The following is a 26,133-nucleotide window of genomic DNA, read 5'->3' as shown; positions in this document are numbered from 1 at the left end:
TTCTCTTGCACACTGTTGGAAGTCAAGATTGGCACATTTCCTTTTAAATCTGTTAAAGTCACTTACAGTTCTCAATGACTTTACTTACTTTTTACACCAAAGCTGTTAATAACCTCTGCTTTCAGAGCAGAGATTATTCATCTCATTTCCTTGTTTTCATTGATCACATTCATTGATTCATCACGTTCTGAACTTTGCTACTGCAGTAGACAGTAAACTGTGCTCCCCGATCACTGACCACGATTTATGTTAACAGACAAATTAGATGACACAGCAGAATCACTCACAACTGACAACCAAGATAAAATAAAAAGTTTGGAGAAATTAAAGTTGCCAAACACTTTTCAGCTCATGCAGTCGAAATGTGCCTGTATACCACTTAAAGCAAGGGTGTCCATCTCCAGTTCACAAGGATCTGTCTTGCCAGTTTTAAATATGTCTCTCTGCTCCAAGACAGCTGATTCAAATGTTCCACCTACCTTCTCAATATGTCAAACTTCTGCAGAGGCCTGCTAGTGAGCCATTATTTAATTTATGGGTGTTGAACCACAGAGAGAACTAAAACATGCCAGATAGAATCCCTTGAGGGCTGAGGTTGGACACTACTGACTTAAGGTACAGCAGAGAGTTGTTTTTACAATTTATATATGTTAAAAACTCAATACATCTCAGACATATAAGCTGGTGTTGCTTGATGGCCTTCGAATTATGCATAGTTAGAGGAAGGACATGGGTCCTTCAAATTGGACAGTCACTCACAGAGGACACAAACAGTATTTATTATCGCAAATGACATATTCACACAAAATCCTCTCTTCACTGAAACCCACTGAATTTGTAATATCATACAGTCCTATGTCTAATATTCAACTATGTAGCAAAGTCGGCAAAATACCATGTCAAAGTTGCTTTCAAGTGCAGAAGCATAGACTGCAACTATACCATGTTTCCCTTGCTCACAGAAGTAAAATAAAGTTTACTCTGCCCCAAATGCCTGCTCCAAGCAAGACACAGTGGCACAAAAATAGGCTGTCTGAAATCTGCTACTATAAAGAATGTACTGACACCAAGGATCAAACTAAAATAACACATATCTTTAAAGGTACCATTTCAAACCTCATTCAGTTAAGGAGCAAGGTTAACTTAGATGTTGATTTGAAAGTTCTTAACACTCTTTCTTGTTAACCCTACATTGAACTGTGCCTGGTTGATTTAAAATTAGTACAAAATTCCTCATGTATCCTCTCTGTCTTTTCTGAACTTTTTAGGAGAAAAGGCTCTTGTTAAGCTATGAACAAGTTATATGAAAGTCATGGCAATTATCTTTTTTTTTTTTTTTTCATGGCAATTATCTTTATACTGCTGAAACAGTGTAAGGTTGTGAATATGCAATTGAACTCTGAGGAGGACCAAAAAAGCTAACTCTGATCCACCTACATACCTAGATCTCCGTTGGGTTGATGTGAACTCTGGTGGGGTTTGAATGGATATAAAAATGCCAAGTGGGCCAGCAGACAAGGGTATTCTGGGTAAATACAACCAAAACAAACATGCGAGTCTGGCGCTATTGTAAAAAATGAGTCGTGGGCTTTTGCAAAAGACAAAAGCGAAATCTTACAATGGCTAACCACTCTACTTTTGTTTACATTTGGTGAAGACAGAAGTTGTGTTCAGTGTCTTCTTGAGATGTTTTCTTTTTGTTTCCTTTAGTGATTCTTGGTCCAGCACCACCACAGGCAAGAAGGTAAGCAGGTCTTTCAAATGGCTTTGCTTGTTTGACACAGTGCAAGCGAAAGTCATGCTACAGAATCAGTTTTGAAGTAAGGCGATACTGGCCGCTATTCCAACACCATTGAAATACGAGATAGCTACATAATAGCATGTAGAACACAATTTATTCAAACCATAACAGGTTTATGTGCTCTAAAAATGACAGCATCATGTCAAACAAAACAAAGTGTTTGATGTTTAACCAGTGTATCATTTTGGAAGTAGACCGGCTATAGTGTGTGTAAGATAATGTTGTAATTCTACCATCAAACAAAAAAGCAAACTAGGATTTTACATTTTGAATCTAAGCTCCTCTGTTTATTTATCTAGCCATCTTTTAAGCACAGCTCATTTGCAGAGCGCCACCACAAGACAAACCATTCCTTTTGGGAAATATGCAATCCAGCTGTAAAGCCTTTATATAATGACTGTCTGTTCACTAAACTCACTTTACCTTGAACACAAGCTTCTACCTTTGTCAAAGCTAAATCCTAGAGGAACACTTTATTGTGTCAGTTATATTAAATATAACAAAATTGCCGACCCACCTGTTTAATATCTCCTCAGTCATTTCCACACTTGCATTCCTAAACTGAAACAAGTCATTGATAGTCACGTAGCAAGAAAAACTATTTTAGCTAAATGTAGAAAGTTTGTTTTCAATCATGTCTGCTGAGATGCCCTCCCTTGAACAAGAAAGGTATTCTTAACTCCCCAGAAGCTGCAAAATGCTACCAGTATACATCACTGCTGTGCCAGCTTTGATTGAAATGTTTTGGTGTTTGAGCAGTGCATAAAACCTTCTCCTCATTGAGCATGCTTTTCGTCGGAACTGAGCGTCGAGCTGGGATCTGGCCTGTGGCTGCAGGGGGACGGACAGAGATAGAGCTTGGAAGAAAGCTATTGCTGGGATCAGAGCCAGGCAAAGCTGCCTGGGACTAGAGGGATGTGGTTAGGATAGGCTTGAAGCAAAGTAAGACTGGGAAAACAACCAAAAGTATCTTTATTTATTGACATATTTAGATAAGGTTTAGGTAAGAAATAAAAGTGTTTTCCAAGGTAAGAATATTTCAATATTTATATTTTGGGGGGAAATTCACCATTCAAAATAAATACAGTATGATATTAAGACGGAATGGGTTCTGCTCCAACCTTCTTTTTAATTCTAGAATGAGTAAATGAACCTTGTGTGTGTGTGTGTGTGTGTGTGTGTGTGTGGTTGAAATGTTTGTTACCTTGTGGGTGTATCTTTGTGGCAGCCATCTTGGGACCCTGCTGAAGAGGAGGCCCGCGTCAAACCCAGCTCTTTTAGAGAATGTGCAGTGATAAGAGCTAGGAGTTTGATTGGTTGAAGCTTAAAGTAGTTAAAAGAATAACATGCTCTATAAATTGTATATTTGCATACATAAAATGTCTGTCTGATCTTTTATTATTGATAAATAATTGTTAACTGTTTACATTGTGTATGTGAAAGTTAACTTTGTTTGTTTTTTCCCCACTCTGTAAGGCTGAGGTGATTGGCCAATGTAAATTGGAGGCGGGGTTTAACCAGTACATAGGTGGACTGCTGGATGTGGATGGTGCTAAAAGAATTGCAATTTTTTAAATCTGCTGTGTTGCACCAAACTTAATAAACCAGCTTTGTTTGCTGTCCAGCCAACATTGACTGACTTCTCCACACCACACATCTCAGCCTATCATATGAGAAGAGATTTTATCTATTTATATTACAAAAGTAATCCCTCTGATAAACAGGAACAATAATCATGTCAGCTGGTATTTTATTATGAGAATCAATTGATTTTAAATATCAGGACCAGTTAAACTGGACGGTTTGTTAATGTATAAAATGCTTGAACAGACACAAAAGGATACTTTGGTCAGGCCGAAATTTAATGTATGGACATTAAATTTTGGCCTCCATAAACATTGTAAATTTGCTTTGAGACTCAAGTATGTCAATATTCATAAAGAGATGTTTACATATTTAAAAATCATCTGTCTCGGACAACAGCCTGTCTTTGTGTTTGCTGCTAAATCAGATGCAATTCAATGATGATGAGCTTCTCCATGTGCAGTGTCGGGTAGGATGATGGTTTCAGACAGCCCATTAAGCGCTTCAATTAGACCTGCTGGTTCTCACCTCCTCGTCACTCCACGTGAAAGGGACTTAACTCTTCCTTCACGCAGCTGTACACAATGACAGACGCATGCTCATGTGAGAAAAAAAATAACACCATTCACAGCACACATCTGGTGCCAATTGCTTGAAGCCTTAAAAAAACTCACACATATGTTTCTTTATGGCCACAGGCACAATCATGTCTCTTCTGACAACCTAGCAAAGGGCCCTTAAATCTTTTGGCAGCAGAGAAGTCCAAATCCAGAGACAAGGTGACAGGTAATGTATTTCTACAAAGTAGTGGGTTTTTATCCAGCCTCCTGTTAACGTTTCACATTAGCATTGGGATGACAGCTGGTGCCCGGTCAGAGAAAAGAGGATTTTTTTCATCGAAAGGCCCAAAACAGGACAAAGGAGATGAAGACGGCTGCAAATGAGATGTTTTGAAATGAGGCTTTGCGATTTAACTGTTGAGAAGTGCCCTCTGCCTACCTAACATGAATGTAAGTGTGTAAAGAGTGTGTAAGGACTTTAGCACACTTCTTTTGTCAGCTGAAGGATTAGGCATTGTGGTTTTTTAGCGCTGATGTCTTGCTACAATTGAAACGCAAAGCTTTGAAAAACAGTGCTTCCTTTTGTTGAAGCAGACGCTTCCTAAAATCTACAATCTGGTTTACACACACATATAAATGACTATTTGTTAAAGAGTAGCAATTGATCAAGATCCTTAATGTCTAACTAAATGCATTATGGCTGGATGACTAAAAGGACAGAATTATGATTGTTGTGCGTCAGGGTTAAAGTCATTTGATCCCTCAGGGAAATTAATTTTCCAAAATTAAATATAATTTCACCCATAATCAGGGTTTTTTTAAACCTAAATACAGAAACATTTCACCGTCTACATGCATTATGTGATAATCATTACACAAACTCTAAATTCCCCTTTTCATTCCCTTCACTGAAAGGAGCTTCTTTTGTATGTAAAACAGCACAAGTCTTTTTTTTTTCTAAGTCTGTGTGTTTGCTTTTTGTATTTGCACAGTGTTTCATGGAGCAGCTTAATCTTCTGCGCTGTCAAACCAGTATTTGCTTACTGCCATAATTTGTTACCTGTGTGCAGCAAAGGAATGTTAGGATTTGGGCAGAAACAGATTTTTGCCTTTTCTTGATCGTTAAGAGGAGCAAAAAGTTCCTGAAGTGATGGTTTAAGCAAACACATTGTGATTTATCAATAAGATGGCTGAAGTGCAGGGAAAGATGAAAGATCTATCAATTACTATTGTGTTATTAGTCCAGTTTGCTACATTTTACCACTTTGGTGTAAGTTGTCTTTAAATCGAATGTCAGTTAAATTATTTATAAACATGTTTGTATGATTTAAAAAATTAAAAACATTAATTTCTCTGTGTTGGAGTAAGCTACAATGTGTTGGAAAAGTTTTCATGCCACTTTCCCTTTACACCTTATTTTTTTTTGTCAAGATACAACCATGCCTTTGCAAATAAATAACAGTATGGCATACACATGTTCTTATCCCTCCTTTTTTTAATTTCCATAAATAAAATGGGGGGGAGAAGGGACATTTCTCTTCAGCAGATGGCAGAGAAGCAGAGGTTCACCTTTTAGCAAAAATCCATAAACATTCACCATTCATTTGAGTCACAAATGAATGGCTTAGATCAAAGCAATTTATGTGTTAGAATTTAGGACAGTATGAAGCTAAATTCTATAAGGTATCCATTGGGACATTTTCTTATGGATTCTTTTTTTAAGATTATGATTTCTTTTTCAACTTTATGTCTTTATGCTACTTTCTGTTGTTCTATCTCACTGAGAAAGTGGAAAATGATTTACTTCATTTTGTAACAGCATCATCAAGGTTTCTGGAAGGACATCCTGGAGTCAAAGTGTGACTACATAATATTAGCTGAAATGCCATCTTTGCTCCAAGCCTGTGTTCACACCTCCAAGTGACTAATCCAGCTTCAAGCTTCTGGTTTCCAAGTTAATACTATAATTCCTAAAAAGCCAGACTGCCCAACACTGCAGGTGTTGCATTTGAAACGGTGTACACAGAAGTGTTCAAACGATTGTGTGTCTGTGAGGTACACAAAAAGGCCAGGATGCAGAAAATAACCATGCCGGTATCTGTGAAATAGAGATTAGGACATACCCATGCCTAAAATTTGTCTGTGAGGAGAAAAGCCACAAAACAGGAATGGTCTCAGTTTCATGTTTCTCAGAAATGGGACATATTACGGTAGGCGCAGAGATCAAAGGAAATTATTTTCTGCATACTGTTCTGTTTTACTGGCTCTTACAAAAGGAAGAAAAGTTCAGTCACATGGTAATATGACAAAGCCTTTTTACTTTGTTCATTGAGGCAAACTGACGCTATAAATCAAAACAATGGCCCTTTGTGTTAAAATGACTGAATTTAGTTTGACCAGGGAACATTTGTAAGAAGGATTTCTGTAATTTATTCTCTGATTTTCTCTTAACTGGCAGGAAATATGCATAAGGCAACTTTTTCTAAAATAACATATAATATACCAATAGCTACGTTTGGGGGATTTATCAATTTAAAGACTTTATGAACATAGTTTGGGAAGGCCGATCTTAGAAAGGCGGTACAACTGAATTTAAGACAGACCATGTGTCCCAGGCATATCTTTTCAATCATTCAAATCTTCAAGGAGGACTCACCTCGTGAGTCCTCACTTTAAATACAGTCCTGATGGCGGGACCCTTTTAGATTATTTGTTTTCCCTCCTACAGGCAATACATGCATGCACTATGTTTTAAAGATCACTACAAAGTACAACCACATTTCAAAGGAAGAACAGGTCCAACATGCTTAGATTAGGTGTAATGAAGTCTGGGCGTTGCTGCAATATAGAACTTAAGTGTCAATGCACTCCTTTGAGTTTTCTGCACAGCAGAGCGCATCACTGCTACATATGTTAACATTTTACTGTAGGGCCCTGTGGCTTGAAGTGTCCACCTAAAAAAAGATGTATGTTTTGGATCTAAATGTGTTTTTGTTTTAGCATGCAATGGGCTTTTGAGATTTAAGTAATTTTCTATTTGTTTCCTATCATGTTATGAACTACACTTAAGAATGGATTAAAGCAAACTTAAACTTCACTTAATTGTCTTAGGTAGCAAAAACAAACTTGTGTATATAATGTATTGCAAAGTACTTGATGCATACAGGGCAATCTAACTTTATTGATGTTCAGACGTGCTTGCATGGTTTCCAGATCAAAAGCCTATTTTGGCCCTATGATAATAATATTCTGCATGTTTAACTTTATCATAGAGCAGTCATTTCATTTAATGGTCTCAGCTGGACCACTGTATTGATTTCACAGACACAGCAGGTCTCCTGAGATTCTCTATAGATTTCCCAGCTGTCCTCCCAAATGATCCATTGTGATTCCTTTCCAAAGGCCCCTGCCAGGAAAAGGCATGGAAAGCAGTCATCATTTCACCGTCTTCTTATATACCTGAGTCCTGTTATGTCAGCTACATTACCTCAACGCTGCTTTGTGATTCCGGACATTGTTTTATTGACCCCAAAGGACATTTATTGGTCTTTCACTGGCCGCTTAACAGAATGCGTTTCAGAGATAGTATTTCCTGCTCAATCTGTTTTAAGAGGTTTAAAATTGTAATAAAATAACAATGAATAGTTCACTGAAATAAGAGGGGAACAAGATGTTATTACAATAAGGGGTGCTCTTAAGTGTGAGTGTGGTTGGATATCCCTGATTGCTTTCTCCAGTAGATCCATTTCTAGTCAAGTGGTTATGTAAATTTAGATCGCTTTCTCTGCCCAAACAGAGCATTTATCATCAGCTTTGCTGAATATTAAACAACTTCAATGAAGTGTCAATTGATAGAGCTCAATAAACACAATCATGATAACTAATCTGCGCTGAGTCTGTGCTATTGATTTTGCTGTCTTTATCAAAAGTTGACTGATAGGAGAGATATTTAGTCAAAGTAGATATAAATGATATGCATCAATCACACTATACTTTTAAAAAAACATTATTTTAAACTTTCAAGGCCTCCAGACATTATTTAATAACCAAACATATGCTTTAGATTTTCTTTCCTCAATAAAAAAATATATTTCCTTTGATCACTACAATATTCCTCTAAGAATGAATAAAACTGCTGAAATTAATATTTCTGGATTGTGCCAGGTTTGCCTTTAAATTAATTCATGACTAACTAAATGGTTGTCCATATGTTGTGTCTTTATGTTTCACATTTATTTGTCTTGGTGGTGTTTACGATGCAGTTTGAGCTTAAAATATTAATGCCATAACGCATGAATATGAGAGGCTGTAGCTATTACCCTTTTTTCTGCACAGTATTTGGGTTTGGATATAACATAACACTAAGTACTGAGTGATTATTTGTGTTAAATTTGAATAAAGCATCGCATAAAAATAACAAATTCAAAGTTAATAAAAAAAACACCCCATGAGATCCAATCTTCTTCAAGGCCACACCAAGTCCTGTTTTGGAACTCTATCAGTTTTGTGTTGCAATTTCATCTTAATTAACCATAAATTTAATTAGAAGTTTTCAATGCAGTGACAGTATAATATATTCACCATTTTGCTGAATTGCAGCAAGTTTCAGTGCCTTGCATTTTAGGGTTGACAAGGTTTTGCTAATAGGATTACAATTTCCAAATTAATTTGGGAAAACGGAAGATGAACTCCACCTCTCCAAACCATAAGAGTCACAGCCAAAGGCCAAATAATTAATTGCCTTGTGTTCATTTTCTATTCTCTGAGCTAATGCAATTACTAAAGTGAATAAAAACTATCACACTTGAGGACACAAAAAGTCATCTCTGTTGCTATGCCTCCATCTGAAATTTAAATGTCATACCATTTTGAGTTTATTCAATATTCCTTTTAAAGGCCTGAATTTCTGAAAAAACACGTAATATTTACTCCCCCACAGCAGTAATCACATTCAGGAAAGCCCATTAGGAACGACAAACGTATATGTTTACAAGCATGAGAAGATAATCCAAAGACAGAGGCCTTATCTGTGCCTGTTATGGCTGCTGGAACTGGTCAGGTCACAAACACAGGACCACAGTCATCACTTTTAGAAAAGCAGGGCCTGCCTGCCAAGTACACTAATCAGATAAAAGACATCTAGCCGCTGGCAGCACCTCAGCTGCGGTGTCTCTATCCGAGTGAGGCTTATAGACCTGTTAGGGTCAGACGGTGAAAGACTGAGTTTTTGTTTTTATCATACTGTCTGGCAGACCTGAGATACAGCCAGCAAGCCAGACCCAGAGGGGAAAAGGAGAAGATAAAAAAAATGTTTTACTGGATTTGTGTTGTGAGGCAGGGTGATACACACGGTGTTAAATATATAACCACCAGCAAAATCAGAAAGGAGCAGTGCTGGTGCACACTAATTTACAGGAGTGGGGGAGGGGGATTGCCGGTGGACAGAAGGTTTGGGCCATGGAGAAAGAATAGAAGAGAGGGGACAAAGATGGACAAAAAACAAAAGACAGATGTCACGTGCGTCCAGAGTCGCTGATAGATGCGTTCTGCAGCTCGGCACACAGGCAGTGGTTCAGGTAGAAAAGGCTTCCCTTTGTGATGCAGATGACAACGCAATCAGCCTCGCTTTGTCTCTGACGATGGGCTCTGCTCCCAGGCACATTGAGAGACAGACACTAATCCAGTGGGTTTGTGTTCACCAGGCGCGCTCATAAAGGCTGTGTCACAGTACCTGGGGTGTATGTGGATGAGGATCTCTGAAACAAGGTCTGACCTCTCTCAGGCTATGCTCTCACTCCTCTTCTCCCTTCCTGTCTCTCTTTCTCCCCACATCCTAGCCCCAAGAAGCCTGCTTTGGGAGTTGAAAATTAGAAGCGCTACATTGTTAAATGTGTATGGCTCACTCAGACATAGGAAGTGACATGAATAATTATTTTGAAAGTTATAAAAGCGCACTTTAGTACCTCACAAAATACAACGCAAAAATAGAAGGCATCAAGGACACAAGTTTTCCTAATAATAGGTAAGACTTCAATCCAAGCAAGCACATTGTGTAATAAATTAAATTTTCCAATTAGGCCTAGATCTTGCAAGGCCATTTTGACACTGAAGCTTTACACATTTTGTGTGTCTGAAAATATATTTCACTGTCCCCTAATAACTCTGACTCCCAATGGGTTAGGATGAATCAAGCCCTCCCTAATAAATATGACTTACCCAGCAAAGTCCTGTGCAATGCCAATTAACATGTGCTAATTAAGATAACAGGATATAGGCACATCCTTGATCTAGATTTCTGTGTGAGATATTGGAAAGGTTACAGAGAGGTAAAAGGAAGTTTCTTGCTAAGCTATTCAAAAGTCATCACTTTTAGTTAGCAAGAAGACAGCACAAGCTTCATTTTATTTATATGACAGTTATATTACTCACATTAAATATATTTTATTTATGTTGCCATTTAATTAAAAATAAGTATTTCAGTACAGTCATTTTAGTGACTTGAAACTATAGAAAAGCAAAACAAAATCATAGTTTAAAAATATACAGCAAAGCTAAGAGAGACTTGCTAGGATGGCTTAATGAACAATGTGTGTTGAAAAGAGACATTCAAAAACTTTTATGGTCTCTTATTAAAGATCAAGAGGCCATAACTCAGTCATATGACAATTAGAGAAAGATAAACAATTTACAAAATGAAAAGTTCTTGATTAAATCAAAACAAGAGAATCAGATGATAATTTTCCTTCTTTGGTCTGTGACATCTTTGGTCTTATACAGTCATTCAAGTGTGAGTTTTTATTTAATGATGCACTTCTAAATTTTGAGTGATGGGTGATTGGTTGATACTTGTATGTGAAACCCATCTTATCCACTGATCTTATCTACCTCTGCAAAGGTTTGAAATATGCACCAGGTCATGTCTGCACGTGAGCAGTTAACAATAGTCCCTATTGTTGCCAACTTAGCAACTTTGGCATTATATTTATAGCAACTTCTCAGACAAAAAAAAGTCTGTTCTTGCCAAAATCTGAATCAGCTGGTCATACTTCTTAAAGTTTGGTGATCCGCCAGAAAACTGCAACCACTGCACCCTTATTTTTTATGTTTTATTACCTATCTTGTATAGTGTTTTGTGAATTTCATTTAAAAACTTATAATTAATTCATATTTCAGTAACAATAAGCATGATCTTGGCTAGATTACAGTATCTATTACTTAATTGCTATTTTTGAAATAACTATAAAAATTAATTATGACTTTTTTGTGATCATAACTTTTAGTGATTTCAACAATTGCTTAGCAAATGCTTTGTTTGATTGTAAATTTCTCTGCAATTTACATATTTACAGTTTACATTATACAAACAGTAAAATTTTTTCATGTGTAGTAACTTCTCTGGCAAATTTAGCAACTAGATTTTTTCTTAATTGCTAAAATTATGTTTGTTTTTTGCTATTTAATTTTCAGAAACACCAAGTATCAAACATTTTTTGGGCTGAGTCTTGAGAGATAAAAAAAAAAAACATAGGTATGGAATAATAAATTTGCACATTAAGAATTTTCAACAACAAAAACATAAAATAGCATGCACTGATTAGAAAGGCATTTAATTTTTAAGCCACTGCTAAGCCTGAATCAAAGTGCTTTATGGATGTGTTTAAGGAGCATAAAGTGGAAATATCCCACCTTAATGCATTTAGTAAGACGAAATAATGCACAATTAAGACAGCATTTGAATCACTGATGACCAGTTAGAGTCAATCAAGAGACAAATGATTGCTGCATCAGTATGACAATCCCAATCCAACCCCCATCTATCTGCAGTAAACCCCTAAGTATCAAGTCATAAAGTGACAACTGGGAAAACTTTCATTACACAGGTTTAAATGTGTTCAAAGAGTCTTTTTCATATAGAATTATCAACAGATTAAAACCCACCTGCTTTGGGAAATTAATAACACTGCTGCAAAATTGATTTCAATTATTGTTTTAGAAACACAAATGGACATAAATGCATGCCATATCTATATTTAAATAAATCAATTTCACTTTCCAGCAAGGCTCTGGCAGCATGCTGCAGCATATTGGAGGATTTCAAACACCTGTTGATAATATTTCTATTCAAGATAGCATCAATAAGGGGCCATATTTGGCCATCTGCTCTTTGGAAACTAGTCAAGCCTGAGACTAAAGTGACACCTGTTCTTCTTTTAAGGAGACAAGAAAATAATTACAGGCAAAAACTTCTCCAACCCAAACTAAACCATAAAAATGAAACAACTTTTGACATATAATGGAGGTTTTTTACAGTGCGTACTTTATGTAAAAAAAAAACAAACAAAAAAACTATGATGTACTGAGCATGATTGAAAAATAACATGGAATCAAAACTCACCACTCATGTAATGCAAGCACAGCAACGCTGTGCTGTTTACAGTGCTTCAGGACATTATGGCAACTTCTTATATTACATCTTATTTCAGCTCAGTTTGACTATGGCTCAGAAAATTCCCTTCAGTCATTTTATTATTTTTTTCTGTTTATAAAGCAATATTACTGGCAAAGATAAATAGCAGATAAAATTAAAAAGACCTAAGAGAACATTGATTTTTGAAGTGTTTCCATGTCCAAAAATGTGGCAAGTTGAAGCCTTTTCAACACTTCAACACTATTCATCACATACATTTCACAAACTTAAATGCCATTTTAGCTTAGAATCCACCCTGCAAAAGTCTGTTAGCCATGGGACTAAAAGGAGAGTTGGCTCACAAAAGTCAACCCAAAGCAATCTGATCCAAACAGCTGAAGGCATGGAAACAGTGTCAAGCTATCCATCACAAGTTGGAAAGAAACTTTAGTTAAAATGTTTGAAAAGGCTGATGCCAGGAGCAATGTGCTCAAGCCAGCAGGGACCAGAAACCGATCAAACAAAAATTCCCTTTGTGAAAGTTTTAACACTTCTGACCAACACAACCCACTGGCTTTCAGTTGTTCTCCATCTAATTTTACATAATAACATCTAAATATGTATCAGTCATTTTTCACAAGTACTGCAAATCAAAATCTATATATAATATTATATAAACAGTGGCCACAATAAAGCTAAGCTGTTCAGTCACAGCATATATAACCTTATGCAATACAGGGAGGGAAAATGTTCTTACGTAAATCAATGATACTGCTTTAATCTCACCCTAGAGGTAGCCATAGATGTCTCAGAAATGCGACACCCCCGTCAAGTGAAACAACTGGTACCAGTACTAATTGAAATTTTGCATGCAAAGTGACAATGCCTGGGCCCTCGGCAGCATGGATTAGGGCTTGAATAGAGACAGATTCTTTGTGAAAGCCTACTGTGGCGGTTGGCGTGCAGGCCAGCTCCATGCATCTGCTCACTGGGTGGACTGAGAAAACACAGGACTCGATCATTTTACCTTCCACAAACTATTTCACAAACTAACCTCTTATTTGCTTTTTCAAAAATAAGCCTGTATTCATTATACTCTTTAATATTCTCTCTATTAATAGTTATTCTCAGAAGCATTTACTGGACTTATATTAAAAACATATTCGCCAAACTTAGGAAATTTAAAAACTCATAACAATGACAGTTTGTTTAGTTGTCAAATGATGATATAGAGCTGAAAGTAAAAATAATTAAGAAATGAACGTCATATGTGATATTAAAGCTATTAGAAGTGTAAATCGTCAAATAAGCACATGTTTGCCAATGTTCAGCTGTGTGGTGCCCAGTCCCTGAATGCAGAGCTAAAGGAATGCAGTGCATACTGAAATGCAATCAAATCTGTGAGACATTTTTTAAAGACTCCATGCTGTGATCTCATTCTACCCCACTTCACCATCCTCTGCTGTGGTTTCGCTCCCATTATGTTTCCTTCAAAGAACGACAGGAAAAAACGCTGTATCAAAGTGATCTATCATTCCACTCACACCAACAATGACATGCATACAAGTCTAGTTGAGGGTGGTGTTGCATCATAGCAACACCAAACCTCCCAGAAAAACATTTGGACAGTACAAACTCAAACATCACAATAAAGAAGAAGGGGGAAGAGGAGAGGCAACAGCAGAAAAGCCAAATAATCCATCCAGTAAAACTCATCTCCTCCTAACAATACAGGCTACAACAATTTTATGGCTGAGAATGAATCTGAAAATTTCCACTCAACAGAATTAGATTGGTGTCACCGTTGTTAGTGGGGCTGTCAACTTAACACTGATGACAATGAATGGGTGAGCTAATAAAGGGAATAAATCCACGGTGTGTTTTCATAGACATGTTTGACAGAGTCAGACTAATTTCCCAGGCAGTACTGCGTCAATTAATTTCCGAAAAGAGCCCATCCCTTGCTGTTAACTAAACCAATAGGACATGGCATCAGCTTACATTAACACTAATCAACGGTTTAAGGTTGTTTTGCGTTTCGCGTTGCATGTAAATGCTTTTGGATAATGGCTGAATGCAACGGATAATTTTACTTAACATACAGATTTGAATGGAGGGACGTACTATTCAGCAGTAGTTTGAGTAGAAATGAGATGTTGTAGACAACAAAAATAGTCTAAATGCAAACAGTGATCCCTCAGCGCCACCTTGTAATATTATCGTTATTACATGGTTTTCAGATTTAACGTACTATTTGTAAAATGGACACTTGGGGCACAGCTGGGATTTCGTTAAGTTCAGACATAGTTTTAATCCTCTTAGCCCCCCTAACATGGTCCTTGCTTGATTCATTGATTATTTGTACAACAATGCAGCTCTTTTATATTTGCTTGTCTGGAAATAAGCACATGTATTGAGATTTTCTGCATACTCAATTAAATTTTTGTTGTGAATTATTTTTATCCGTACTTTTCTGACAGTAAATATTTTTCCCTGGCAATTAAAAATGAAATTTGACGTTGGAATAAAATTATTTTACTATCAACGCTTAATGAAAGTACTATGTAAAGATGCTTGCAACTGCTAAGATTAATAGAGGACGAAATGTCGTCTCTTCATGAAACGTTTCAAAAATGTCCACTGGAGGGCTCCGTCAGTGTTGCATGCTGGGATAGACATTTTTTTTTTCTAGATTAGAGCTGCAGTGACCTCTTTTTCAACTCTTAATTTTTTCTACGTAAGCCCGACTTGCGATTTCATTGGATAGTCAGGCAGGGTGAGTCACAGGGTAGAACTGAGATGTGGGACGGCATTCAGTCGGCAACGGGCTTAGTTGGGTTTCGAATCATAAAGTGGTGCTGCACCGTGTGATCAAAAAGTCCTTGAAATTGGCATGCTGCATTTGATTCGTGAAGCACTGCCGTGAAACCATAATGAATTGTATTACAATACAGAAAAATCTGTTTAAGGATTTCGAGGTGATGTTTGATTGCAGCCTTAACTGAAAAAAGAAAAAGAAAAACTACACCATTGGCTATGATTGTGTCTGAAAGAGAGAGAAAAAACAGAAGTGGAAGTGGAATACTGAATAGTGCGAAATTGTTGTTATTTTTGGAAGCTTTCATATCCTGTGCTTCTCTTGAACTTGAAAAGACTAGCAAAAACAAATTCAGGTCAGAAAAATAAACTGTTACTTCAACAAAAATCAAGCAAAAATAATATCACAAATTAAATACAAACATACTGTTGTGATAGACCTGCGTATATAAAGGATAATGTTACATGGTATCCGTGTCTAAATTTTTTCTTAACATAATGCAGTTTTCACTTCATATGATAAGTTTATATTCAGCCTAAACAATATTTATCTCTATATGGAAAATAATTAATATACAGATTTAATCTAAATAATTTACAGCAGTTGTATTAGGGCGGTGGGAAATGACCAAAAAATATAATAATGGTATAATTATTTTATTAAAAAATAATATGTTATAGCATATTTTCCCTATTTTTGTTCAGCTAAAAATTGGTCAGTCTTGGACTAGGTCTCTCATTCAACATTTACAAATTTATTAAAGGTATCATGCAAACCTGTCTGTGTGTACACTGCAATGGGTGCCACTGAGCATGATGTTTAACTGAACCAAAAACATGAACTACAGCAGTAAGTTGTGGCCTGCGCAAATATGCATGATGGTTGTCAGTCTGTCACTTGTAACAGTACATGAAGCCTGCCAGGTTAACCTGAAGAACAAATCTGTATACACACACTGCACACAGTTAAAGATGAACAAGAAGTTTCCTGTTGTTTTTTATTCTTTTTTTGGTACTTTATCCTGCAGTTACATTGGGTTTGGTCTGAAATAGTTTCTTTGCTCCACCTGTAATTATGAGGTTTCGTTAAATTGAAAGAGGAAGGAGGACACATTTGTTTTCTGAACACATCCTCAAAATAGACTGAAAAAATTACTGGGCTGACACTTTCCACTGTTCGTGGCCCGTCCTGAACTGTCAGTGGGCTAACTCATTCCAGCTACTCAAAACCTGCATACATGCTAATTTAATTAGGCCTTTTAAAATTTTAAAGAGATACCTGCAATACAAATAATAAAAAAGACACTGCATGGTTTTTGTTTGCTTGTTTGTTTGTTTAAACCTTTTAAAGTATTTTTAAGAAACAACCTTTGAATATGTGCGCAATAGTGTCACATTCCCTAATAGAAAAAGACCTGCATGTAGAAAGCTCTACTGAGTTACTTTCAAGCACAATGAATAGATTCCTGTAAACACCTGAAAGCTTATGAAAGCTGTTTTTACCATTCAACCTGTTTCATTGTGCGCTGAGCCACGCTGACTGATGCCCTTTCCTGCTTTGCTAAGCTCCCTGTACAACTGACTGCACAATGATTTGAAAAGAAAAACAAGCTTTTACAGGTCAAACTGGGCGATGTTCATTTTGTATATATATGTGTGTAATAGAACACATAAAGAACAACATAAAAGATATAAAAACAGGTCTTTGGCTGTTTATTCCCAACTGACAAGTGGGAGCGACACACCTCCACGGAAAGAGACGCGCTTGCCAAATTTAACGGGGTTTTTTTCCTAATGAAGGTAAATGCATCACACAACAGCCGGTAGTTTTATAAGACTATTAAGGTTATTAAAGGTTATTGGCTACCGTGTGCTGCGAGAACATATGTAATTGTGACCCATTATCACCCAACCGTCCCTAAGCGGAGTCTGTATGCAACATTTCGGTACTATAAGGAGCACCGACGGGATTTCTTAAAACGACGAGAATGGCAAGTATCCATTAAAAATAATAAACGTGCATTTATGCACGCGCTTTGTCTCAAACTCAAGCCGGTAGAAGGATGCGCGTGCAGCCGTCGGGATGCGAGCAGGAGCTTACCTTCAACAGCTATCACGGCCGGTATGCTCCATAATATCCATAGAATATCCATTATTGGTGTTGAAAAAGCCCAGACATTCAAATAAAATAAGTCCAGAAAGCCATTGACAGCAAACACAGAGAGGGGACTGACGGTCCTTCTCCTGCAATTGAGCGCTCCCAGATAGCACAGCAAAAACGAACTCAAATCTGGACCAAGTTTGGGCGAAACCATGAAAGAGCAGACAGAGGGGGGCACCGAGTAACACAGGCGCACAGCATACATGTTTACCTCTACATTACTCAATTCCCTTTCACATCAAAGAGAATGAATAACTGCGTATACATTAGTGGTTTTAACTTACTTTAATTATTCATACTGTTAGTTTGGACAATGTTAAGTGAAAATGTTTATCCCCTTCACTTCCACTTCTGTTCACCCCGCTGTCAATCATCTACAGACGGACAATTCTCAGAGCCTCACCTTGCGATAATGAAGTGTTGAGGGACGTTGTGTAAAAGATGGAGCAACTTATTCTCAGTCCCACACTGCTCGGATTGAAATTATAGGTTATTCTTTCTTTAAACAAAGTTGTGGTCTCAGTTACATTCACTAAACTCCTACAGCTCATTTCAACAGCCAGCGCAGATTGTAACAGGTGACAAGCCGGGAAAAAACTGAAGTAAGTTTACAAATTACCTTTCCGTTTTCCCTTCACATCTTCATTGTTTTATTTGAGAAAATTGTTTTACCACTTGTTTGTTGTGGTTACTCGAGAATATTTTCTTATTTTCGCCAGTGAAACTTATAGATAGATAGATAGATAGATAGATAGATAGATAGATAGATAGATAGATAGATAGATAGATAGATAGATAGATAGATAGATAGATAGATAGATAGATAGATAGATAGATCTTTCTCTGCTGGATATCTGCAATAATAAAAGCAGGATGAAACACGGTAAAGTTTAAAAAGGTGAATGCATTATAATTCAATCAATGATTCATGGCTACGTTGGGATACAGCATATATTTTCGAAGCAGCGTTTTGTCGCTCTGGAGCTTTTATGACTCCTAAAGTACATTTTTAGACCTACATCTAAAAAAGTAGCATTAAAATCGAGACAAATAATAATAATTTCAGAATATTAGTAATAACTTAATCAAAGTCATGTCTGAATTGCAATGCCGATGTTATGTTGCAAAAATGCTACATTAATATTTATAGTTACTTATTTAACAATTATTATTTGAAATTGAATTATATTTAATGAATGGAATATCTCTGAGCAGGTAACTTTGTCAGGGTGTTTCACCCAAGAGTAATTACATCGAATACAGGCAAAAATGACGTGTTGTAAAAAATGTGGCTTAGCTAATAAAGCACAGCTTTTTTTTTCTTGCACAAGAAACAGCATAAAACATGATTTGATTTGATATCTTATCACTATGGATAAATTGTAAGAGTAGAAACAGAACTCCTCTTACTGCATAAACACAAAATTGATTTCAGATGTCTTAAAGTAGTATTCTAGATTCACTTTCATTGATAATAATAACCTCAAGTTATATACTTAATGTACCACATTAAATAAAATAGTCATATACGTTAACCTATTTTGAGTTACACCTTGCTTTAGAATCACCATTCAGTGATTCTGTGATACGTAATTATGCAAGCAAAAGTTGTTGTTTTTTTTTACAATTTTAAAATATATGTCACACTCCAAAATTAATTGTAAATTTCCATTATCTTAAAAAAATGTAAATATAAAAATATAAATATAAAAATCAATATAAAAACAACAAAATTAAAAAGATTAGACATGACACTAGATTTACGCATTAAATTTATTAATTAAAAATAATTATTTCTTTCTGTCTAATGTAAACCAGTAGCATGCATATAAATTAAATGCACTACAATACCGTGAGAAAACAAATGTTTTAAAAAAATTCAGAGATGCAATTTTGTACGGAGAAACAAAACTGCAAAACTCATGAATGTCTCAAATATTTGTGATTTTTAATAGTGAACTACAAATTTCATTTGAGATGTTTTAATGTATTCCAGCAATGATGTCAGATGTAATGGTTTTTCAACAACAGATCAAAATACACATTTTATAAATAGTCGTAATGCATTTTACTATCATAACTTTAATACTATTTTAATGAGATTTTTGTTTACCAAAGATATTCTTGGAGGAGTTTACAATTTTATTTTATTTTTTTCACAATTCTGTAAAATATATTTCTTGCTCCAAAATATTTGGTGAAATTCCAGCATTATTAAAAAAGAAAACAGATAAAAAATTACAATTTTCTGATTGAGACTTCATTTAGCGAAGGGCGAACACAGTTGCAGAAATGTTCAGCTTAAAAATATTACTTCCTTTTTAATGCAAAGCAGATACATACATATATGACACTCAGAAAGAACGCGCGATAAATATACCAATTTATGCAAAGATTTCAGACTAGGTCTTGTTCAAAGAGAGCTATAAACATGACTCCATAACACATGTGCTCATGACAGTGCACCATGTACAAGAGAGTATATATAGCGGTATGCCTCCTGGATACAAGTTTGAAGTTACTGAAGCTGAATGAGAAACAAGAATTTGGAATAATCAGTTTGTCATCAAACATGCCTTTCTTATTACAAGCCGTGGTGCTGTAGCTATGCGGCAGAACTCTCATGGGTTAAATGAAGCAGGCTGATTTATTTGCCTCCACTGGGCTGGACTGTATTGATTCCAGGTCACTTGACTGGCTGGCTTCAGATCATGTTCAGGTGACTTCTAAACAGATGGAACAAAATGGCAAGGCACTGAGAAAGCAAGCCCCCCCCTTACTATAATGAGTTCCATACAAGCCCAGCATTGACTTGAGCCAGAAGTAAAGTGAAAGACGTTGAAGAAATGATATTAATACTCCTTGAATTTAGCCGACAGAGATTTTTCTTCCACGCAATGTTATAATGGATACAGTGTCTGCTACGGCTGTAATGAAACATTTGAAATGCAAAGCAGACAGCCTAAAATGTGGCATAAATCCTCTCATGTTTCTCTGCATGTCTGTAATCCAGTAAAAGCAAGCCGTACAACACCACCGTTCCGTAACAGCGCAGTTTTAAAACGGTTTGTTGTGTAAGTTCTACAGCAGTAAACATAAAGCACAGCACTAGGTACATGCAACAAACCTACAATTTATCCTCTAATAAAATGCCAGGTGCACTAACTTGCACAAGTTTACAAGTGTAATCCATGTAAAATGGCATGACCACATGCAATATGTTGTGTAAAGCAATATCACAACATTAACACCAAACTGCAGTCTAATGGAAATAAAAAATAATGTTATGAATCATGTAATTCTGTCTTCTTTTAAAAAATAATATTTTTTATTTAATTTGAATAACATCAAATTTGTACAAAGGTCAGCACACAAATTTGAATAAAAAAAAACTTAAGTAAATTCATAATTTTAATGATAAATTATGACATAGTTCAAACCACTTTTCAGATGTTTTCATCAGCATTTAAAATGATCTTACATTGGGTTATTAAAACAAATCATACTCATCTGATTTCATAATAAAGATTTAACCCACTTAGTATAAATTATGTACTATTAAGTATATTGAAGTGAAGATGTGTATTATAGTTGGATAGATGCTACTTGTAATTAAGCTGCCCAAATCCATTACAAGAAACAACAAATGTAACCACAATTTATATGATATAGGACAAAATTGATGTCCTCCACAGGGCAAGACTTTAGAATGAAGAACTAAGTTGTTTTAGGAAACATGACTTTATGATAAAATTTATTAATAAGCACTCGCAACACAAACCTGATGTGTACAGTGTTTTTGGTTGTTAGTTATTTTAGGTCTTGTGTCAACACTGCCACCTAGAGATTAAAAGATGAACATTCGCAGAGCACATCATTTAAGAGAGGAAATATACAAGAGATTCGGAACAATGTTTTTATTTGTTTTTTTAATGAACATTTTACTAAAATTGGTGACTTTGCCGAAGACTGGTTTTAAAAACAAAAAATTAAAAGTTCAAGCACAAAGTTAATTAATAGTCTTTAAGAAGAGTTAGATTCTTCATGGAATGAAATAAAATGAAATGAACAAAAAAAAACAACAATGAAATACACTTATGTTACTTATTGTATAAGTAGCTAAATAAAAACCTTTGGTCTTCAGCTTCAACTTGTACTGGCCCAAAACCAATCAAGTACTATTCCAATTGAATCAAGAGAGTTTAACACTGACTGGACCTTTAATTGTCCAAAACTGGACCCCAGCTTCAATTTGAAATGAACTGACTTCAGGCCATCAGTGTATCAGTTTCATGCAAAGTCTTAAAGGGCTTCTAGAAAAGTCTAGTACTCAATCATCTTTAGAAGTAGACGACAGTAACAGAAATAAAAGAAAATGGCCTACTCCTTATAAATGATGTCATTGCTGATTCCTGTCTCTTGATGGGAAAAATAGCTAAAGACTTGTGTAATGAGACTTCTGTTTGTGGATTAACGTCTTCATGAGCAGACAGGAGAATCAGCTGGATTTACTTAGTTAAACTGGTAATATACTGTAATTTATCTTTGATAATCCAGGTTTGAAATATATCAAATGTATTCTTATATTTTTGCTGACATGATTAAACCATCTGGCACAAATGTTACCTACAAAAACCATACAAGCTGAAGAAAAGTGGACTCTCACCCCACTGCACTCCACTTAACCTCCACCACCTTCCCAGCATATTGGTTTACCCCTGCCAAAAATTTAATTCAATCCCACTAAGTTGCTTGAGCTTTAATTAAATAGACCAAGAGTCTTGGCAGGCATTCATTTATTGTCTTGTTAAGGTAACTTTACAGACACTGTAGACGCTTTACTAGTAACTGCCAGGACCTGCAAGGAGTTGCTCCCACTGAAATAAATTCACTTCCCCTTTCAAATTCAGATATATTTTTCTCCAACAAAGTAAGATGATAAAGAGGAAGATCGTAGTCAATGTTGTCTTTGGTTTACATGGGGCCACTGGCACATTTAAACGGAAATTCTTTCAAAGGACAGACAACATTTTTTATCATCCCAATAAATCCCGGCAAGCTTGCTGTAAAAATGAAGTCTTGTAAAAAGTAATTCATCTGACAGTCATGACAAAATAAATGCTTTGATTAAATGGCTGATATTAATCATGGCTTTGGTTTCAGATCCAGACATGTCTTTAAGCTCTCTCCTAAATTATATAAACAGTTATGAACATACAAGCATAAATCTGTTGCTGTGTGATGATGCAGCATGCTGTTGACATTGTGGCTTTCGTCTCCAAACCATAGCAAATTTTTTCAAACTGTGCCGAAGCCAACATGTGTTGAAGTCTTCATACTCTAATGTGTAAGCTATCACAGACTTCCTAATGCTAATGGGAACAACTTAAATTTATAAAGGGCTTAACTTTTAAGGTAATGCTACTTCTGTTTTAGCTGACTGTAAGGCTTTTTAAGGATCTGCAGAGTCAGAAGGGAGTCATCCAGTACAAGTATTATTTATTAAAAGGAACCCTGAAATTGGTGTTAGAAGAAGTCCTTGAATTTGTCTTGTCCTTATAGAATTTCTTCTTTTTCCCTATTTTATTCCTCTATTTTCTTACTCTCGTACATAGACCAGATAAAGATTCTAAGTTTCTGTTGAATGAAGTACAATCTGAAAAAAAAAAGATTATATAACAATGTTTTATGCTAAACTGTTCAATTAAAATGTTTAATTAGTGTACTGCTATGGTTTAAAAATATGAATTAGTATAAAATTATTAAAGTAGTATTAAAATAAGCATGCACGGTTGAAACAAAGGTTTTATGCACACTGTATGAACAAACACATTACCGACCCAGAAATGAACATGTTTTGGTGTGAAGATCTTGTGAAGGTGCTGGTATAAAGTGTCATTAGCACATTGAAATCACTCCTGTACCAATATGGGCTGCAACACCACTCAGAGAAGAAGAAGCCATTATTCCAAAAGCAACATAAAAGACAGAAAACAGTTAGTAAATTCACAAAATTTTGGTTTGACTAAATCAAAATAAAAGTGTTCAACTAAATTATTACATCTAGGAAAAAAAGTAGAAGCTATTAAACCTGAAAACGCAATCCTAAAGGCGAAGTACAGGGCTTTCAGCATCATGTCGTGTGAGTGTTTAGCTGTGGGAGGCAATGATCCACTTGAAAATATAGGCTTAGTTTGATTAAAAGTGATACAAGGAAAAAAAATCATTTTTATACATGTATTTAAATATCTAGTATTAACTGCATATATGAGAAATACAAAATTAGACAAGAAAATAAGGCATAGGCATTATAATTAAATGCATAAAAGTTAGAATGGGTATTCTAATGAATCATTTAAACATACCAAGATGCTGCGGTCTTATGATTGTTGCAAACAAAGCTGAACTCAAACATGATTAAAGTCTGACAGAACAGCACCAGACTACTAAACACAACCTGCCTCCTCATCTTTCTTTCTCGTCTCTCCATTCAGAATGTCGGCCTTAACAGAACAACAGATGGAGGAGCACAACAGGATATTCCCACTAAGAGGATTCCTGTTTCTTTGCCTGTCGCTGTGGACTTTTTTTTGCAGGCATAAAGTCTTTCATCGTAACCCAGCTCAACTGGCTCACTGGACCTGATGTAGAGTTGCTAGATAAGCCCTGCGAAACCCGCTAGTATGCATGTTGACCTGCTTGGCAAATGAAGAACTCTGACGGAGTGCGCTGTGAATAACATTGAATTAATGACTCAGGTGGGATTAGAAAGTCCCGGTTGTATCTTGAATCTCTTAACTGCAATCTCTTGATCACAACTCAAAGGTACGTGTCAGGAGTCTGTGTTTGAGTGGCCAGGTGTCAGATTTCATTCTATTTTTAGAATGAAATTATTACTGTTACAGAGGCACTTTTTGTTCAATTAACACAGACAGTAACTAATTCTAAATTGAGAACAGTTTTAAAGATAGGTCAAAATTTCAATTATTTTAATATAACCATATAAAATAAATACAATTCTGATGAGTCTTAAAGTACCTAAAAAATGAAAATCAGTTTTTAGTTACAAAGTTTATTAAAAAAACAATAGACTGTATTTTTTTAAAAAAACATGATGTCTTTGTTCAAAATCTGACCTCTGTTGGAGGAACCGGAGTCTGCGATGAAAGCAAATACAGTTCAGTTTGGAAACTTTGATTCAGTCTATAAAAATTTCACATCATTCATGAAATATTTACAGAACTTTTCTTCCCATCGCTGATAATGTTTGTTAGAAAAGTGCAGCAGTTTTTTTCTATCTTTCACAAACTGCTAAAAAAGAGAAGAGTGTGTTTTGGTCCTTTATGTTTTCTGTGCAAGGAGGCAGTTTGACATGTTTTCGCTTTGTGTATTGATTCTTACAATTCAACTCAAGGACTTTTTTTAATACGTTTTTGCTGTAAATGATTTGTATAATGTATTAGTCAGAAGCTTGTCATTTGGAAGATAAAGTATTTTTTTTATGTTTGTTCAAGGATGAAATGCCTTTCATTCAAATAGATTTTCAGAATCACTGCTCGGTTTCAGGTTTCCATGCTTTCCTATTCATTGCTTGGTCTTGTGTATCAATTCAAATAGAAGTTTATTATTATGGTATGATTTACATTTAGTGAACTTATTTGATTAGCATTTCACTCATTATTTATTAAAAATATTGTAGTGTTTTTATGATTTTGCACACAAAAAAAGCATTTAAACATACATGATAGAGCCTGTCAGGCTTGCAGATTCCAGTAAAGAGCTAATAAAAACCCTACATCTATTTAATGACTTTGCGGTGTGTGGAAAGAAAAAAAATGGTTAATTTAATTTGGTTTCTGCAGAATTTTACGACTTTATTGTGGTTTCTTTGTGCTTAACCTCAACCTTGGGAGGAAGCGGGGTGAGAAACTGTGAATCTCCAGGGGGAGCCTTTATATTTGGTCTTGTATTTTTTTGAAAATGAAATTACATTGCAACCTGATCTGTTTCAGACCTCGCTGTGTTTTTTTTTATTTCTTCCTGTAGGCTCAAGAAAGAGTGTTTATTTTTCATAAAGACTCTCTTACTGGCCTCTGTACTCCTTATCACTTGAATATCTGACATATTATACCATAGCAGAATAATATACCATAGCAGAAAGTACTTTCCTGTATATGTTGTAGCATGTCAGTGCAGAGTAAACCAGATGGTTTTACAAGATTTTATACACTTTATGCCATAATCACATGATCTGTGTGCTTTGAGGTGTTCTTGGTGTAATTTTAAATCATTAAGTAAACATGTTTTCTGCAGATAATTTTTGTGGAATTCATCTGTAAAACGTCATGCGGTGAATCAAAGTTTTCATATGAACAGACACGGCACGTTTCCAAACTCAGTAGTGTGTGGAAAGAATTCCAGCTTGCAACTACGCTCATATTTATTTTCACAAACCATAATTTTATTGAAGGCTTCTGGATCCTTCGATATTTAACTTGCCAGAAAAATGAACCATGAAGTTTTATGTATATATGTAAAAGGGTTGCTCCAAGATGCATGAAGAATATTTGTAAGACTAAAATTTGATTTAACAATAACAAGAAACCAGAAAAGCCTAGTTTCATCAGAGTAACCAAGTACAAAAAGTGACAAATGTTTGTGTGTGGGTGGTGAGGTTGCATTGTTTGGTATCTGCGTATGTACAACGTTTGCACACATCCAAATGCCACTGCCTATAACTATCTGTGTGAGGAAAGGAAAGCTGGGGGAGCTGAAACTGTAGAGCAGAGTGGGGAAATAGAGC

At 35.7% G+C, this 26,133-nt stretch overlaps 1 protein-coding gene and 1 long non-coding RNA gene across 5 annotated transcripts in view; one reads left to right on the top strand and one right to left on the bottom strand.

Moving 5' to 3' along the window:
• The window catches only part of ephb2b (eph receptor B2b), a 122,721-nt gene extending 105,270 nt beyond the window's left edge, over positions 1-17,451 (bottom strand). For all 4 annotated transcript variants that reach the window (XM_032549471.1, XM_032549473.1, XM_032549472.1 and 1 more), the window contains exon 1: positions 17,271-17,451. In XM_032549471.1, the coding sequence (XP_032405362.1) occupies positions 17,271-17,322 (52 nt within the window). In that variant the 5' untranslated portion in view covers positions 17,323-17,451. The remainder of the gene's footprint in view (positions 1-17,270) is intronic.
• A 307-nt stretch (positions 17,452-17,758) lies between these two features.
• On the top strand, positions 17,759-25,647 carry LOC116710051 (uncharacterized). Its single transcript, XR_004337029.1, has 2 exons — positions 17,759-17,932; positions 23,825-25,647. It is a non-coding gene; the product is annotated as an uncharacterized LOC116710051 (long non-coding RNA).
• The last annotated feature ends 486 nt before the right edge of the window (positions 25,648-26,133 follow it).

The sequence above is a fragment of the Xiphophorus hellerii genome, chromosome 20, assembly GCF_003331165.1.
Source record: "Xiphophorus hellerii strain 12219 chromosome 20, Xiphophorus_hellerii-4.1, whole genome shotgun sequence".
Lineage (NCBI taxonomy): Eukaryota > Metazoa > Chordata > Actinopteri > Cyprinodontiformes > Poeciliidae > Xiphophorus > Xiphophorus hellerii.
The sequence above is the reverse complement of the archived record's forward strand: the minus strand, read 5'-3'. Positions and strand labels throughout refer to the sequence as shown.